This window comes from Bufo bufo, chromosome 5, assembly GCF_905171765.1.
Source record: "Bufo bufo chromosome 5, aBufBuf1.1, whole genome shotgun sequence".
Classification (NCBI taxonomy): domain Eukaryota; kingdom Metazoa; phylum Chordata; class Amphibia; order Anura; family Bufonidae; genus Bufo; species Bufo bufo.
In genome coordinates this window covers 115,660,200-115,677,895 of record NC_053393.1, presented here as the reverse complement: position 1 = coordinate 115,677,895, position 17,696 = coordinate 115,660,200, and the positions used below count along the sequence as shown (strand labels likewise).

At 48.0% G+C, this 17,696-nt stretch overlaps 1 protein-coding gene across 4 annotated transcripts in view; it reads left to right on the top strand.

Moving 5' to 3' along the window:
• CSPP1 (centrosome and spindle pole associated protein 1) overlaps nucleotides 1–17,696 on the top strand; it is a 119,478-nt gene that overhangs the window by 85,936 nt on the left and 15,846 nt on the right. For all 4 annotated transcript variants that reach the window (XM_040432805.1, XM_040432806.1, XM_040432804.1 and 1 more), the window contains 4 exons: nucleotides 3,942–4,008; nucleotides 4,642–4,768; nucleotides 5,396–5,538; nucleotides 16,398–16,541. In XM_040432805.1, the coding sequence (XP_040288739.1) occupies nucleotides 3,942–4,008; nucleotides 4,642–4,768; nucleotides 5,396–5,538; nucleotides 16,398–16,541 (481 nt within the window). The remainder of the gene's footprint in view (nucleotides 1–3,941; nucleotides 4,009–4,641; nucleotides 4,769–5,395; nucleotides 5,539–16,397; nucleotides 16,542–17,696) is intronic.

Here is a 17,696-nt window from a genome sequence, read left to right as displayed (position 1 = left end):
AAAAAAGCAGCCTTGCCTTTTGAAGATGTCGGCTTATTAAAAGATGCTATGGATAAAAAGTGTGAATCCGTACTTAAAAAAGCTTGGGAATCCAATACCGCTATGTTGAGGCCTAGCATAGCTGCCACCTATACGGCTAGATCTCTGTCTCTCTGGCTCTCTCAGCTGGAGGAGCACCTGGTCTCTGACACCCCCAGAGAGGATATCCTGGTCTCCTTGCCGGTTTTGAAACAGACCTCTAACTTCCTGGCAGACTCTTCTGCCGATCTTGTAAAGTTATCCGCTAGGTCAGCGGCTCTTTCAAATACCGCAAGGAGGTCAGTCTGGTTACGCTCTTGATCTGACGATACCGCTTCAAAAAATAAACTCTGCAGTATCCCTTGCGAAGGATATCGTCTATTCGGTTCGGTCTTAGTCGACATTCTGGAAAAGGCCTCTGATAGAAGAAAGGGGTTTCCGCCAGATTCTAGTTGTTTCCAACAGCGTCGTTCTTTTCGCCCCCAGAAAAAGGGTAGACAGGACCGTAGAAAAAAGGATCCCTCTAGTTCTTGGCAGAGAGGTAGGAATTTCCTCTTTAGTCCGGATAAGTCTACAAAACAGTCCTCCCATTGACGCCATGAGCCCGGTGGGGGGGGGAGATTGAAAGAGTTTGTCCCTTCCTGGGAACAGATCTCAAACTCAGCCTGGGTCCTAGACGTAATCCGTCAGGGATTCCAGCTGGAATTTTGCACTCCCCTCCAGACAGATTTGTATTAATCAAAAAAAATGGAGTCAGATCACGGTCTCCTAGAGTCTCAGATTTCCCTTTTGTTAGAAAAAAGAGCGGTGGTTCCAGTTCCAGGAGACCAGGAAGGAAGGGGATTCTACTCCCCAATTTTTCTCGTAAAAAAACCCAATGGCTTCTTCAGAGCAATAATCAATCTAAAGCTCCTCAACAAGTATATAAAATACAAAAAGTTCAAAATGGAGACGGTAAGATCTACAGTGAATCTTTTAACACAGGACTGCTCCATGGTAACTCTCGACCTGGCGGACGCATATTACCATGTTCCGATCCATCAGAAACGCATACCCTATTTGGACAATTTTCTCATTACAGCAGCCTCCCAGACTCTGTTGCAGTTACAGGTGAAGTTTGTCCTGGAGACCTTAAGATCCCTAGGTTGGAAACTAAATCTAGAAAAATCAAATCTATCACCCAGCCGAAAGATGATCTTTCTAGGTATTCTTCTGGATTCCAGCCAAATGACCTCTTGTCTTCCAGAACAAAAGATACGGTACATCAAGTCAAAAATTTCTGTCTTTTCACGCCAGAGAAAGGTCACGTTCCGAAAGATTGTGAAAATTCTGGGACTCATGACATCGACGATTCCTGCGGTGAGACGGGCCCAGGCTCACGGGAGACCACTTCAGGAATTCCTGCTAAAACAGTGGAACAAAAGCATCTTCTCCCTGGAAAAGGCCGTTACCTTACCTCCAGGGGTCAAACTCTCCTTGCGGTGGTGGCTGAACGAAAGAAACTTAGTCAAGGGGGTCCCTTGGAGGCTCTCCAATCAGATAGTGGTAACAACAGACGCAAGCGGGCAGGCTGGGGAGCCCATTGTCAGGGTCAGCTGTTACAGGGGTCCTGGGATGCAGAGACCCTTCCCCTTTCTTCAAACGCCAAAGAGCTTCTGACCGTGTTTATGGCCCTAATAGCCCTGGCTCCAGTCATCCGAGGACAAAACGTAAAAATCCTCTCCGACAACTCCACCACGGTGGTATATCTCAACAAGCAAGGGGGCACAAGAAGCAGTTCCCTTTGTCAGATAGCATCTCTGATCTTTTCTTGGGCAGAGTCAAACATCCAGTCCATAACCGCGGTCCATCTAAAGGGGGACGAGAACACACTGGCGGACTTCCTGAGCAGGAAGAGAATTTGGCGGGGGGAGTGGAGCCTCAAAAAAGCGGTGTTCCAGAACATCTGCAGCAAATGGGGAGTCCCAAGAATAGATCTCTTTGCTTCCCAAAAGAACAAACAGGTGGACCTTTTTTATTCCCTCTCGGCGAAGGACCATCCGGTGAAAGTGGATGCCTTAGCGGGTCCATGGCCATTGGGTCTGTTCTATGCGTTTCCTCCTTTCCAGCTCATACCAAAGGTTCTGGCAAAGATAATAGAGGAACGAGCCCATGTTATCCTAGTGGCACCATACTGGCCCAAAAGGCCTTGGTTCTCCCTCCTTCTGAACCTCTCCAAGGGGGACTTCTGGACCCTTCCTCAGTCTCCGGACCTCCTCCATTCAGGGCCCAGCTTGGCATCCGGCAATCTGCCAACTAAAATTGACAGCATGGAATTTGAGCGCTCCATTTTGAAGTCCAAGGGCTTCTCTGATGCGGTTATCTCCACCCTGCTCTCTAGCAGAAAGCAAGTAACTTCCAATATCTATTGGAGAACTTGGAAAACCTTCCTTTTATTTGCCAAGGAATCCTGGAATCCCACTCTTCCCCCAGATATGAGGGTAATCCTACAATCAGTACAATTAAGGTCCAGATTTCAGCCCTTAGTGCCTTCTTGGATATGAGATTGGCGGATTTGGATGTGGTCAAGAGGTTCATAAAGGGAGCCAGCAGACTTCACCCAGTTATTAGATCTACGGTTCCGCCTTGGGACCTTAATTTGGTCCTTTCCGTCTTTATGGACCATCCCTTTTGAACCTCTTGAGTCAATCCCCCTAAGGTTGCTGTCCTTTTAAATCCGCTTTTCTCATAGCTTTCACCTCAGCCAAGAGAGTGGGGGAGATCCACGCTCTTTCATGCAGACCTCCATACCTATCCATCCTTGACGACAGAATTATATTGAGACATGAACCCTCCTTCTTACTAAAGGTTTTTCAAAATTCCACTGCCAACAGGAGATTTCCTTACCCACCTTCTGCGCAGGGGCAAAATCTTTAAAAGAAAGACGTTTCCACCATCTGGATGTACGCAGATGAATACTTGGCTATCTGGAAGTCACAAAAGGACTGCGAAAATCCGACCGTCTTCTGGTCCAGTATGCAGGCCAAAATAGGGGGCAGGCAGCATCAAAAATTACTATAGCCCGCTGGATAAGAATGACCATTGCAATGGCCTATACAGTTAAGGGTCTTACTCCTTTAGAGGGTTTAAAAAGCCCATTCAACCAGAGCAATTTCCACCTCTTGGGCAGAATCTGCCTCCTTGTCTCGGATCTGCCAAGCCGCTACATGGTCAAATCCTTCCACCTTTTTCAACCACTATAGGTTGGACGTTCAGTCCATTTCGGATTTGTTATTCGGACGAAAAGTCCTGTCAGCGGCAGTTCCCCCCCTAATGGATTCCTTTGTTATTCCTCCTGCTGAAGTGCCGTTGTGGGAGGCGTACGGAAAAGATGATAATTACTCTTACCGGTAATTGGATTTTCCGTATAGCCTCCACAACGGCACTGGGTTTTTCCCACCCATTGTTTGCTTGTATTCTTTGTCTATTATAACTTGATTCATATCTCCCTACAAATAAATGGTTACTTCTTCAGCATCATTCTGGTTCCTTTGCTACTTACTGAAGAAGGTAATGGGGAGGAGGCATTTAAACTTCTGCTTTCTACGTCGTTTCCTGTCCCTGGGGGCGGGGTACCCTCCTGCTGAAGTGCCGTTGTGGAGGCTATACGGAAAATCCAATTAACGGTAAGAGTAATTATCATCTTTTTGGCACCCCTATAGAAATGAATGAAGGGGAGCTGCGAATGCCGCCTGTGTTTACGAGAAACAATGGGGGCATATCCTAGCAATATGACCCATTTTGTAAAATGGGAAAACCCCTTTAATCTCTAGAGGAGATCCACCTGCTTATTCCTTAATCATACTGCAAATGTCACCATCTCCCAGATGGTTATTTTACACTATAGAATACTAATATCTTGTTCTATCTATTTTATAAAATAGGGTGAGCCACAGTCCAGGGCAGTTTCTCCACCGGTCCCAGCTAGAAGAAATCAGCTGAGAGCTTATGGTATGTATAGCAAATCATCCAGGAGGAAATTGTGGCTAAATATCTGTAGTAAGAGATCCATCCAGAAGTTAGAGATAATATATACTTTGTGTTGCAGAGTATAAATAAATAAAAAATATATATGTTTTTATTATGCTCGTTGCATCTCTAGGAGCATCTCTTGCTGTGATGGGTTTATTTTTCTGTTTGCCCTGTTAGGACCAGTTTGGCTTGTAGTGATTCTCTACTGTGGCTCTGTGCAGTTCAGAATAAGAACTGCCAGTATGTTCCATGTAAATGATGGCGAGCCTGAAGGCACCCATATATATGCCACAAACATGAGAAAGGTAGCAGTGTTCCAGTTTTCACCAGAGGACTTAAGAAAGACTCTAGTGGAAGCTAAGTGTCACAAAGGTGATTAAGCATTTGTCACCTTGATGTGAAATGCAACTGTCATCCAGGTACAATGGGCAGGCCCGTCAGTGCCCCAGGGATTCACATTACAGGGGCTTTCTCCCTCATTTGGTTTCCGACAAGAGGAGCAGCCTTACCAACCAGTTTGGAACCAGCTTGTCCTAAGTTTTTTAGATTTGTTTGTTCGTAGAGTGAAGCTATTTAGTATTTGCATTGTGTTTGCTTTTTTCCCCCCACCAGATGAGAAGAAGAGCGTGATCAGTGAGCTGACTGAATTGAGGAAGCAGCTGAGAAGTGAGCAGAGACGTCTAGAGGGCCGACTACAAGATACAGAGCGAGATAATGATTCATTACCTCCCATGAGCGGGTACTGTATTCTGTATGTTCACCTCACAGTCACCATTTAACCGGAAAGCACTAGACCACAGGGTTCAAATTGATATTTTAAGAACTGTTACTTTTGTGTATGTTAGAATTCATTTTGTGGATACCTTGCCGTGTTGTACAGTGCTAATAATAAAGAGTACTGTCTGGTGGGTGGAAATTTCTTATAAACCTTACTGGTAGTTTTTGCGTGGTACCACAGCATGGCCATTGTTCATCTTCTGTGCAGGCTTCTGGTGGATGTAGAGCAGAATGCTGTCCCAGGCCAGATGTCTAAGGGCTGCGGTGGTGTTGATCACTTCATTGAACCTCTGGAGTAATACTGAAAACTAGGGATATGCGTTTTGGCTTCCCTTATTGTATGTATTGCCCTTTCTGCAAACATGGGATGGTGGTGGAAATAAAAGGATTTTGGAGTTGCTTTTTGGTCTCTTCCTTAATCCTACTAAACCTAAACTCCAAGGTTACCTTTGATAATGGTTTTGTACAACATTCCAGCTTTTGTGTGTTGTCATGAGGCTTTCTGCACCTAGAAATAAATTTGCTGGCGCTTTCACCATTTTTTTGAACATGTAAACTTGTGTCACAATATATTCACTTCATATTTCAGAAGAAGAAGGGAGAAGAGTTCAGCGGATGTCTTTGACCTGGCCAGACAGAAGCTTCAAGCAACTGTAAGGAGGCCATCTTTAAAGGGCCTGGATAGTGTGAACATTCAGAACATCAGAGAGTTCAATGACCTTAAGTACAGGGGTAAGTACTTAGTCAAGACAGGAGACATCCACACATCCATTTACCCTCACTTTGACTAATGCAGAATATTTAAATTACAATCCACATTTTCTTTTTGTTCTTTTGATGAGGTTGTTAGATGTATATATTAATGTATAACGTCCACAGCAGCGGCCCAGCAATAGACAGACTTACTAATCAGCTCTTCAGTTTTGAAGTACAGTTGAAACCAGAAGTTTACATACTGTACACTATATAAAAAGACACCTATGCATGTTTTTCTTAATATCTGACATAAAATCAGAATGAGCCTTTCCTGTTTTTGGTCAATGAGGATTACCATAATTATTATTATTATTTGCCAAATGCCAGAATAATGAGAGAGAGAGAGAATGTTTTAAGGCATTTATGTTACTTTCTGCAATGTCAAAAGTTTACATACACTAAGATTACTATGCCTTTAAACAATTCTGGACTGCCCATATGATGATGTCATGTGTTTGGAAGCTTCTGTTAGGTTTGGTGGCAACATCTGAGTTAATTAGAGACACATCTGTGGATGTATTTAAATGCACACCTGAAACACACTGCTTCTTTGTGTAGCATCATGGGAAAGTCTAAAGAAATCAGCCAAGATATCAGGAAGAGAATTATGGACTTGCACAAGTCTGGCCCAACCTTGGGTGCAATTTCAAGGTACCTGAAGGTGCCTTGTTCATCTGTACAATTATACAAACAAGATGGGAATGTCCAGCCATCATACCGCTCAGGAAGGGGACGGGTTCTGTGTCCCAGAGATGAGCGTGCTTTGGTCCGACATGTGAATAACAACCCAAGAACAAAAGCAAAAGACCTTGTGAAGATGATGGTGGAAGCTGGTAAGATTGTGTCCATATCCACAGTGAAACGCTGTATCAACATGTGCTGAAAAGTCACTCTGCCAGGAAGAAGCCATTACTCCAAAAGAAACATAAAAAAGCCAGATTAATGTTTGCAAATGCACACAGGAACAAAGACTTACATTTTTGGAGACATGTCCTGTGGTCTGACGAAATGAAAATTGAACTTTTTAGTTACGTTTGGAGGAAAAGGGAGAAGCTTGGAAGCCTAAGAACACCATCCCAACTGTGAAAGATGGGGGTGGCAGCATCATGTTGTGGGGTTGTTTTACTGCAGGAGGGACTGGTGCACTTCACAAAATAGATGGCATCATGAGGAAAGAAGATTATGTGGAAATACTGAAGCAACATCTCAAGACATCAGCCAGGAAGTTAAAACTTGGGCGGAAATGGGTCTTTCAAATGGACAATGACCCGAGTCATACTGCCAAACTGGTTACAAAGTGGCTTAAGGATAACAAAGTCAATGTTTCTCGCCCAGTTTCCTTGGGGGACACAGAAGACCTTGGGTATAGCTCATCTCCATAGGAGGCGTGACACTAAGTGAAGACTGTTAAGCCCCTCCTCCACAGCTATACCCTCAGCCTGGAGAGAGAGACTGCCAGTTTTTGCTTAGTGTCCAAGGAGGCAAGACACTCCCTGCTCTGCAGGGCTGGTTTCTCCTTGTTTAAATTTTAGATTTTTACTTTTTTCTTTTCTTTTTGTTCCAGATCATCAGGGACAACAGAGACGCACTAGACCTCTCTGTTTCTCCCGGGGTTGAGCTGCGCCAGTGCCGGTCACCCGCACTGCTGCCTCCCCCACAGAAGGCAAGGTGGATCAGGGCAGCCCAGCTCCCCTACATCCCGCCAGCGCAAGGGTCGCCCGCACGCCAAGTCCCTCTTCCAGCGTCCTGCCACTACGGTGCCAGTAGCTGAAGGGGCGACCCTGCTGGAACGGACCGAGGGTGAAGACGGCTGTGGTAAGAGAGAGGCTTCTCCAGCCCTACGTTCCCCTCCCTGGCCTCCTGCGTGCTGGACCCCCATGCTGGTCCCGGCTGGACCTACGCTGGCCCCTGGGGTGCCGTAGGTGAACAGCCATGTTTCTGGCTCCAGGGCTGTCGCTCATATCTAGCTGTTGCCCAATAATTATATAGCCCCACACCACCACCATACTGGTGACCGCGGGGCGACAATACAATGCCCCTCCATAGGGGATTGCACAGGGGTGAGCATTGCATTGCTGTGGAGGAATATAGGGCCAGAGACCTGCTCCTAGCTGCCCCTAACACAGGGGTTATGCCGACCCTCCCCCTTACCGGTCGCAGATTCAGTACAGGGGGCCCGCGCTAGCTGCCCCTGGCTCTCCTCTACGGGTGCCTGTCCATTAGGGCAGGGGGTGCAGTGCTGGACTTCAGGGTCTCCCTCCTTACCGGTGTGCTAGGGCCAAGGGGCCGCTCCAGACGCTGCCGGACGCAAGGACCTCGCGGCCTGCATGTGGAACGCGATGCTCCAACAGGCCCCAGCCGACTGCTGATGCTTCCGGTCGGCCGGGTGCCGCAAACTTTGACCCAGGCTTTGGCCTGCTCGACCGCAATCCGGTCCTCTGTCTCTGCCGGCCCGCGGGGTGGGCACCCGCGGCCGTTGGTACATGCGTCAGCCGGCTCCCTCCAGGTCCCGGCTGACCGTCATTGCCTCCTGGCCGGCCGGGCGCCGCAAAAATCTAGGCCCCGGCTTCGTGACCTACTAGGCCGCAAAATTCCGGCCTCGGTTGGAGGGGGCGGGAACGTCTCGCGGCGCGAATTCTTCCCGCCCGCAGGTCCCCCGCCCCCCAGGGGATCGCAGCGCCGCCCCCCAGGCCGGATCTTTGTTAACCTGTTGGGTACCGGCCATCTCCAAGGGCCGGCTCCCATCTAGAGGACCCCCTCTATGTTCTGGTGGGCTTCCTAATAAGCCTGTACGAGGCTGTGCCCCTGTATGGTGGCCCCTTTCTTGTCTCAAGAGTGGTTGTGTTTTTAAAAAAAAAAAAAAAAAAAAAAAAAAAAGGGCTTCCATGGCGGGAATGGCTGCGCAGGATGCTGCAGCATGATACAGTAGTGCTGGCTGCACGCTATGCCCCCCTTCCGTAGGCAGCATGTCGCGCTCCCCGACTGCAGTGCTGGCCAGCTGCATGTCTCCTTTTTAGGCGGACCCTTGCCATCTCCCGGGATACGGCGCTGGCCAAGTGTAGGCGCCCCTCTTCCGCCCGTTCTATGGCAGGACGTCACCTCTCCAGTTATGGTGCTGGCCATGGGCATGAACCCCTTCCTAAGTGGAATTCTGCGCTCTCTGGCCGCAGGCTGGCCATGTGCATAACTCCCTTCTATAGGTGGAATACTACATTCACCGGATCGGTGCTGACCATGGCACGACACCCCCCTTCCTTAGGGGAACGCTGCACTCACTGGATTTAATGCTGGACAGGTGCATGACCCCCTTCTGGGGCGGAATAATTGCACTCTCACCGGATACAGTGCTGGCCATGTGCACGACCCCCCTCCTTAGGGGAACGCGGCACTCTCACTGGATTCCCTGCCGGCCATGTGTGTAACCCCCTTCTTAGGCGGTACGCTGCACTCTCGCTTGTTCGCTGTCGGCCATGTGTATGAAACCCTTCTATAAGAGGAACTCCGCACTCTCGCCAGATGCGGTGCTGGCCATGTGCACGTCCCCCTTCCATAAGCGGAACACTGCACTCTTACTGGATTCACTGCCGGCCATGTGCATGACTCCCTTTCATAAGCGGAATGCTGCACTCTCATTGGTTTTGCTGCCGGCCTTGAGCATGCCTCCTTCTCTCAGGCGGCATACATACACTCTTACTGGCTGGGGTTGTTCTCTCGCGGTAGGTTGCTGGCCACGTGCCTGACCCTCTTCCATGGTTGGGTGCTTGCACTCTCACCGGATCCACTGCCGGCTATATGCATGGCCCCCTTCCGTGGGCGGTGTTCCGCACTCTCGCTGGATTGCTGCCGGCATGGCCATGCCTCCTCTCCTCAGGCGACATCCATGCACTTTCACTGACTGGGTGTTATTGTGCCAGCACGTTGCCGGCCAGGTGCATGACCCCCATCCATGGCGGGATGCTCGCGCTCTCCTGGGATGCGATGCTGGCCATGTGCACCCCCCCCCCCCCCTTCTGGGAGGATCACTGCACTTTCACCGAATACGTTGCGGGCCGTGAGCATGGCTCTAACAGGGGTGCGCTGCTTGCACTCCCTTTGGAAATGGTGCTGGCCTTGTGCATGACCACTTCTCATTCCATGGGCGGAAATTTGTATGCTCTCGAGATTCACGGCTGTCCTTGTGTATGCTGTACTGGACGTTCCCCTTTCATGGGCGGAGTAGTTGCACTCTCACGAAATTCGGTGTTGGGTAGATTATTGCACAATCATTTAATGCTAGGATAATCCAGTGCATGCCCCCCTTTTCACCAGGTCCTTTTGGTGCGGGCCTTTGCACTCTTGCCATCTGCAGATTTTGCCAGGTACCTTCCCCCCTTTTTCCGGGCGGACTGCTTGCGTTCCATCGCATGCTGGTACTGGTCTTGTGCATAACTCCTTTTCAGGTTGCACTTTACATTTCCGTGGATACTGTGGGACGCTGTGGCTGTGCGCTCTGTGCGTTGTTTGGGCCGTGTATGCCTTCTCCTCCCGTGGGTGGGTTGGCCTTCTCGCTGCCTGCAGGGTTGCTAGTACGTATGCCTCCCTTCTTCCTGCGACATACTTTTTTCTCTTGGGGTGAGGTTGCTTGTCGCAAGCTTTGCACTCTTCTCTGAGGAGATCATTCTGTCCACTTATGAGCCCAAGGTGTTGTTGTCCAACACGCAACAATGAATGCTCAATGTATTCACAGCTGTATATCTTGTATATACGTAGACGAGCTCTGCTGGCTCGCTATTGCACTGAGCTGAGTGGTACCCTTTTTTCTGGTGTGGTCCCGTTGTGTCGGCACCCACCTTGTTCGTTGGTCTTTCCACCTGGGGAGTGTTCGGGGTTCCTTGATGCGTACCCATTCGTCATCCCGTGACATTGTTTCCCCACGCAACCGGTCGGGGTCGAGAGTGTTGTCTGCAGTGCCGCTCGACTTCTACGTTGGCTCTGGCGGGACTACGGTTCCCTCGCCTACTACCATTTCCTCCTCTCGGATGCAGTGTGGTATGGGTCCTTCCTATTGGCGCCCTTTGCGCTTCAGTCTGTTGCTACCAGGTTCAGACTGCTCCTCTCGGGTAGGTCACCCAACTCTTCTTGGGTGCTTGATTATCCAGGTCCTGGGGACCTCCACTTTTGGTTTCTCCAGGGTATTCGCCTGCTGCGAGGCGGTGTGCAGGTCGTCTCACAGAGTAGCGGGGATTCGGCTCTGCTTTTCCTCGCCGGCTCGGTTTTTTTGGCTTCTGCTCTGGGTTTGTCGCTCCAATATGGCTTCTGCCCCGGCCAGGCCTCAGAGGCTGTTCCGTCGTTGCCCCCCCCCCCTCTGGGGTGAGCATGGTTGTTCAATTGGATGGTTCCGGTGTTACTTGCGGTCTCGTACCATCTCCCTCGTTCTCGCTGGCAGTACTAGCTGTTTGCCGGGGCTACCGCGTTTTGTCCTCCCACTGGGTGCAGATTGCCTTTCCATTCTGGGCATATGGTCCTGCGGGACTTACTTTCTCGGTAACTTGGGAGGACTACCCTTCGGTCAAGATTGTCCTTGGATCTCCCACACCGGGACTGTAGAACTCCTTTCTTTGGTGGCTACATCGACTTGGACTTGGCCTGTCTTGTCTGGGCATCTGTCGGATGCTGGGCAGACCCTTCCGGTTTCTTCCGTCTGTCCTTCTGCCCCCCCACTCCGGTTGGATACGGGACTATGTTGTTCGGGGGCCGACAGGACCGTGTTTTTCCGATCCTTCGGCCGTGTTACTGGTCTGCGCCTGATCACATTGGGTTTTCTCCCGCTTGCTGGGTGATTCCTGCGAGCACGCTAGTGTTCGCTCCCGACTGTGCTTCGTCCAGGTTTGGTTGTCGGACTTAGGGTTCTTACCTGGGGTTTTGTGGGAAGCGGGGCATTCCCCCACTCTGCCTTTCTCTCCCTTGGTTTTGTCTTTCTCTAGTCCGGTCTGACCCTGGGACTGGGACTCTGTTACTTGAAGTGTCAAGTGTCTGCGCTGTCCTTCCCCTTCCAGCGTTTCCTGGCCCTCCTGGGCCTTGTCATGACCTTCTTCCACAGAGTGGCTCTTTGGTTCCTCTTTACCGTTTTCCTGGTTCCGCCCTGGGAACTACATACTGAGCTCTCGGCGCTCCAATCTTTCCCTTGGAGCCGTTGCAGAAGTTCTCCCTACTCCTTCTGTCCTGTACAGTTGTGTTTCTGTTGCCATCATGTCTGACGGGTGCCTGATTGGCGGCCCTTCGTGTCTGTGCCTTCTGTCCTTGTCCAGGACAGGGCTGTTCTCCGTTCTGTCCCTTCCTTCCTTCTGAAGGTGGTATCTGCCTTCTTATCAACGAGGCTTTCGTCCTTTTCCTCCCATCCCCGGGAACGGACGCTTTACCGTTTGGAGGTTGTTGGGCCTTGCAGTTGTTTACTTGGAGATCTCCGACTCTGGTCGGCGTTCGGTCTCTTGTGTTTCCAGGAGGTCAGTGCAAAAGGTTGGTGGCCTCCAGGGTGGCTTCCTCCGCTTTCTCAGAGTGGCTTTTGCTGTGGTTATCGCACCAATGGCAGGGTTCTGCTTTCGGTGTCACCGTTCATTTCACCAGAGCGGTCGGTGCCTCCTGGGGCGGAGGCATTAGGTTTCGGCCATTCATTTGTGCAAGGCGGTCACTTCTTCCTTGCACACCTTACCGAGTTCCACAGGGTGCATACTCGGGCTTCGGCGTATGCTGCCTTGGGCCGCCTGGTCTGCAGGCGGTGGTTTCTTGATGCCTTCGGGTGCTTCGCCTTGGTGCTGTGGTCCCTCCCCTCTTGGACTGCTATTGAACGTCCCAAGGTCTTCTGTGTCCCCCAAGGAAACTGGGCGAGAAAACGAGATTTTTGTATAACTTACCAGTAAAATCTCTTTCTCGCTCTTTCCTTGGGGGACACAGCACCCACCCATTCTTGTTTTTTCTTTACACGGTTTCCGAGTTTGTTTTACCCGTTGGGTAGTTGGCTTGTTGGTTCCACTTTTGGACTTTGCCTTTTCTCACTACTTGGACACGCAACTGGCAGTCTCTCTCTCCAGGCTGAGGGTATAGCTGTGGAGGAGGGGCTTAACAGTCTTCACTTAGTGTCACGCCTCCTATGGAGATGAGCTATACCCAAGGTTATCTGTGTCCCCCAAGGAAAGAGCGAGAAAGAGATTTTACTGGTAAGTTATACAAAAATCTCGTTTTTGGAGTGGCCATCACAAAGCCCTGATCTCAATCCTATTGAAAATTTATGAGCAAAGCTGAAAAGCAGGTGCGAGCAAGGCAACCAACAAACATGGCTCAGTTACACCAGTTTTGTCAGGAGGAATGGGCCCAAATTCCAACCAATTATTGTGAGAAGCTTGTGGAAGTATGTCCAAAATGTTTGATCCAAGTCATACAGTTTAAGTGTATATTATAAAATGTGCAGTTTTTGCACTGGCCACTAGACTTAACCCCTTAAGGACTTATGACGTACCGATACGGCATGTTTCCCGAGTCCTTAAGGACCCATGATGTACCGGTACGTCATGTGTATTTCCGATCACCGCCGCCCGGCGGGCGGTGATCGGAACCCGGTGCCTGCTCAAATCATTGAGCAGGCACCTTGGCTAAATAAGCGGGTCGGCGATCACCCCCTGGATCTCACAGGCTGGAAGCTGTATGAGTAATACACACAGTATTACTCATACAGCCAATGCATTCCAATACAGAAGTATTGGAATGCATTTTAAAGGATTAGACCCCCAAAAGTTCAAGTCCCAAAGTGGGACAAAAAAAAAGTTAAAAAAATAAAGTTTTTCGCCCAAAAAATTTAAAGTTTTAAGTAAAAATAAACAAAAACGTAATTTTCCCAAAATAAAGTTAAAAAAAAATTGGTAAAAAATAGGGGGGTATACATATTTGGTATCGCCGCGTCCGTATCGACCGGCTCTATAAACATATCACATGACCTAACCCCTCAGATGAACACCGTAAAAAATAAAAACTGTGCTAAAGAAACCATTTTTTTTTGTCACCTTACATCACAAAAGTACTACAGCAAGCAATCAAAAAGGCGTTTGCCCACCAAAATAGTACCAATCTAACCGTCACCTCATCCCGCAAAAAATTAGCCCCTACCTGAGACAATCGCCCAAAAAATCTAAAAACTATGGCTCAGAATATGGAGACACTAAAACATAATTTTTGGGGTTTTAAAAAAGCTGTTATTGTGTAAAACTTACATAAAAAAAAAAAGTATACATATTTTGTATCGCCGCGTTCGTATCAACCGGCTCTATAAAAATATCACATGAGCTAACCCCTCAGATGAACACCGTAAAAAATGTAAAATAAAAACTGTGCTAAATAAACCATTTTTTGTCACCTTACATCACAAAACGTGTAATAGCAAGCGATCAAAAAGTCACACACACCCCAAAATAGTAGCAATAAAACTCATCCTGCAAAAATCATACCCTACCCAAGGTAATCGTCCAAAGACTGAAAAAATTATGGCTCTCAGACTATGGAAACACTAAAACATGATTTTTTTGGGCTTCAAAAAAGAAATCATTGTGTAAAACTTACATAAATGTGATCCGTAGCCTTATTTTGCTAAAAAACTGGTTTTACTAACCTGTCACTCAAAGAAATAAGGTGCCCAAGGGGATGTCAAGGGATGCAAGGTGCCGGCCGCACCCACCGCCGTTCGTGCCCAGCGCCGCTTTACCACCGCCTCCTAATCCTCTGTGCCGCCTCTCGCTCTCCCTCCCTCCCCCCTCCTCCCACCTCCTGCTGTAAGATCTCGCGCGTGCGCACAGGGCTCTGCCTGATGCACCCGTGCAGACTTCTCGATTTGGCTTCTTAAAGCGAAGTGCGCATGCGCTTCTTAAAGCGAAGTGCGCTCAACCCAGGTATGACCTGCACTCTGGCGCCAGCCTTTCAGAGCCCTGTGCGCACGCGCGAGATCTTACAGCAGCAGCAGCAGCAGCAGCAGCAGCAGCAGCAGCAGGAGGAGGAGGAGGAGGAGGAGGGGGGAGGGAGGGAGGGAGAGCGAGAGGCGGCACAGAGGATTAGGAGGTGGTGCAGAAGTCTGGAAAGGCGACGCTGGGCACGAACGGCGGTGGGTGCGGCCGGCACCTTGCATCCCTTGACATCCCCTTGGGCACCTTATTTCTTTGAGTGACAGGTTAGTAAAACCTGTTTTTTAGCAAAATAAAGCTACGGATCACATTTAGAAGCCCACATTAGGAATCCTGATGAGGCCCTGAACATCAGCATATGTTTAGCTGACAGGGTTGAAACCTGGTGACCGAATCCCTTTAAGGGGTTAAAGGGGTTGTCTCACTACAGGAAATAGCATTTATTATGTAGAGAAAGTTAATACAAGCAACTTACCAATTCATTGTTAGTATCCATATTGCTTCCTTTGCTGGCTGGGTTCACTTTTCCATGACATTATAGACTGCTCGTTTCCATATTTACGACCACCCTGCAATCCCTCAGCAGTAGTCGTGCTTTCAAACTATAGGAAAAAGCACTGGCCAATGTGAGCTCCCACGGTCGTGACCACCAAAGAGGCCGGAGCTTTTTCCTATAGTGTGCAAGCGTGGCCACCACTGATGGATTGCAGGGTAGTTGTAACCATGGAATTGAGCAGTGTATACTGTGATGGAAAAAATAATCCAGCCAGTACAGAAGGCAATATGTACAATCCTAATACATTAGTAACTGCCTTGTATTTATCTACATGATAAATGCCACTTACTGAAGTGAGAACCCCTTTAATATTCTGTTTAACCTTCCTGTTCAGTACAGGTAACTTTTCAGTAGCCATCACATTATCATCAGCATTATCTTTTAACCGGTATCACTTCTGTATACAGTGCTTTGCAAAAGTATTCACACACACACACACCTCCCCCCTGGACTTTTACATTACAGCCTTAAGTTCAATGTTTTGTTAATCTGAATTGAATGTGATGGATCAGAACACAATAGTCTAAGGCTACTTTCACACTCGCGTTTTGGCTTTCCGTTTGTGAGATCCGTTCAGGGCTCTCACAAGCGGTCCAAAACGGATCAGTTTTGCCCTAATGCATTCTGAATGGAAAAGGATTCGCTTAGAATGCATCAGTTTGCCTCCGATCAGTCTCCATTCCGCTCTGGAGGCGGACACCAAAACGCTGCCTGCAGCCTGACTTTTTCTGTTATTTTGTCCTATTTGTTGTTTGCTTCACAATAAAAAAAATAAACAAACATCTTCAAAGTTGTGGCATGTCCAACAATCCATGGTATTTCCAGGTTGTGAGGCACCAAAACACGAAAAAAGTCAAGGGGGGGTGAATACTTTTGCAAGGCACTGTAGATAACACAGGGTCCACCATTCACAATAGGTGATATCACAGCTTATCAGTTCCCTCCTGTCCTCTGCACAGGACCCGAGCATGACTAGGAAACTCTTCCTCTCCCTGCTGTCTATTATGTCTATAGCCAAAGAACAGGAAGTCTTGATATATTTTAGACCTAGTGGCCAGTGTGAAAAACGCATGATTTTTTTAATATATTGATACAGCCCTGGGAAATAAATTAAAAAAATTACCAAAAAAATAAAATAAGTTTTACATAAAAACCTGCTTTAAACAATAGGTAATTTTCTGAAGACACGTTCCCTTTAAGCGTGACGCCTCTCCTCAGAGCTATTGTTCTCATAGCCTAAGCTCAGGAAGCGGGATCATATAATAAATTTAGACTTCTTTAAGCTTGACAAGATTTCTCTGAAGCCATAGCAAAGATGAATTTGGCTTATGCTAAAATGAATTGCTCTTTTCATCCAGATACTGACACTCGCGAAGGTGTTAGGATCATGTTTCCTGACCCTCCAAAGGATGATCAGACGCTAGAGATCCAGCAACAGGCATTGCTGAGGGAGCAGCAGAAAAACCTGAACAAGATAAAGAGGAGAGCAGTGATGCCAGATGGTAAGGGGGGTTGTTTCATATGAGAAGCTGTATGAGTTCAAAAACACCGGCCTTCTCATAAACATTTGGACACCTATAGTAAAAATCCTGTCAAAAAGTCGCCCCTTACTAATGTTAAGATAAATTCATTAGATTAATGTCAGCTGAACCTGAAGATTTTGGTGGGACTGGTCAACCATCTAATGCAGGGATGCCCAATCTGCGGCCCTCCAGCTCTTGCAAAACTACAACTCCCAGCATACCTGGACAGCCTATAGCTATTAGGGCATGCTGGGAGTTGTAGTTTTACAACAGCTGGAGGGTTGAGCATCCCTGATCTAATGTGTTTGAGGTGCCTCAAACACATTAGATGTTGGATACTCAGATATGTCTGATATCAGCATAGTCTCTCGTCTCCATTGGATAACACATGCTCACTCAACCAAGCCATTCATGCATGTTTATGGGGGACAGGAGGAATATCATTCAGGGAAACACTGGCTATTTAAGATTTGTGGCCACTTGAAGCCATTTGATATTTATATTCTTTATAATTGTATAATCCTTATAATGACGCACCGCTATAGTGCGAGGATGAGATATCACAGAGTCTGTATATGCCAGTGTATTCTAGCTTTGTTACTTGTCCCGAATGATGTTGAATATTCCTCTGATCGGACATGGTCCAATGTGATGAACAGAAATGCTTCTATCTAATAATATATCAGTATATTACATAGTAACATAGTACATAAGGCCAAAAAAAGACATTTGTCCATCAAGTTCGGCCTGTCATCCTGCAAGTTGATCCAGAGGAAGGCAAAAATAAAACCCTGTGAGGTAGAAGCCAATTTTCCCCACTTTAGGGGAATAAAAATTCCTTCCCGACTCCAATCAGGCAATCAGAATATCTCCCTGGATCAACGACCCCTCTCTAGTAGCTAAAGCCTGTAATATTATTACACTCCAGAAATACATCCCGGCCCCTCTTGAATTCCTTTATTGTACTCACCATCACCACCTCCTCAGGCAGAGAGTTCCATAGTCTCACTGCTCTTACCGTAAAGAACCCTTTTCTATGTTTGTGTACAAACCTTCTTTCCTCCAGACCCAGAGGATGTCCCCTCGTCAAAGTCACAGTCCTGGGGATAAATAGATGATGGGATAGATCTCTAT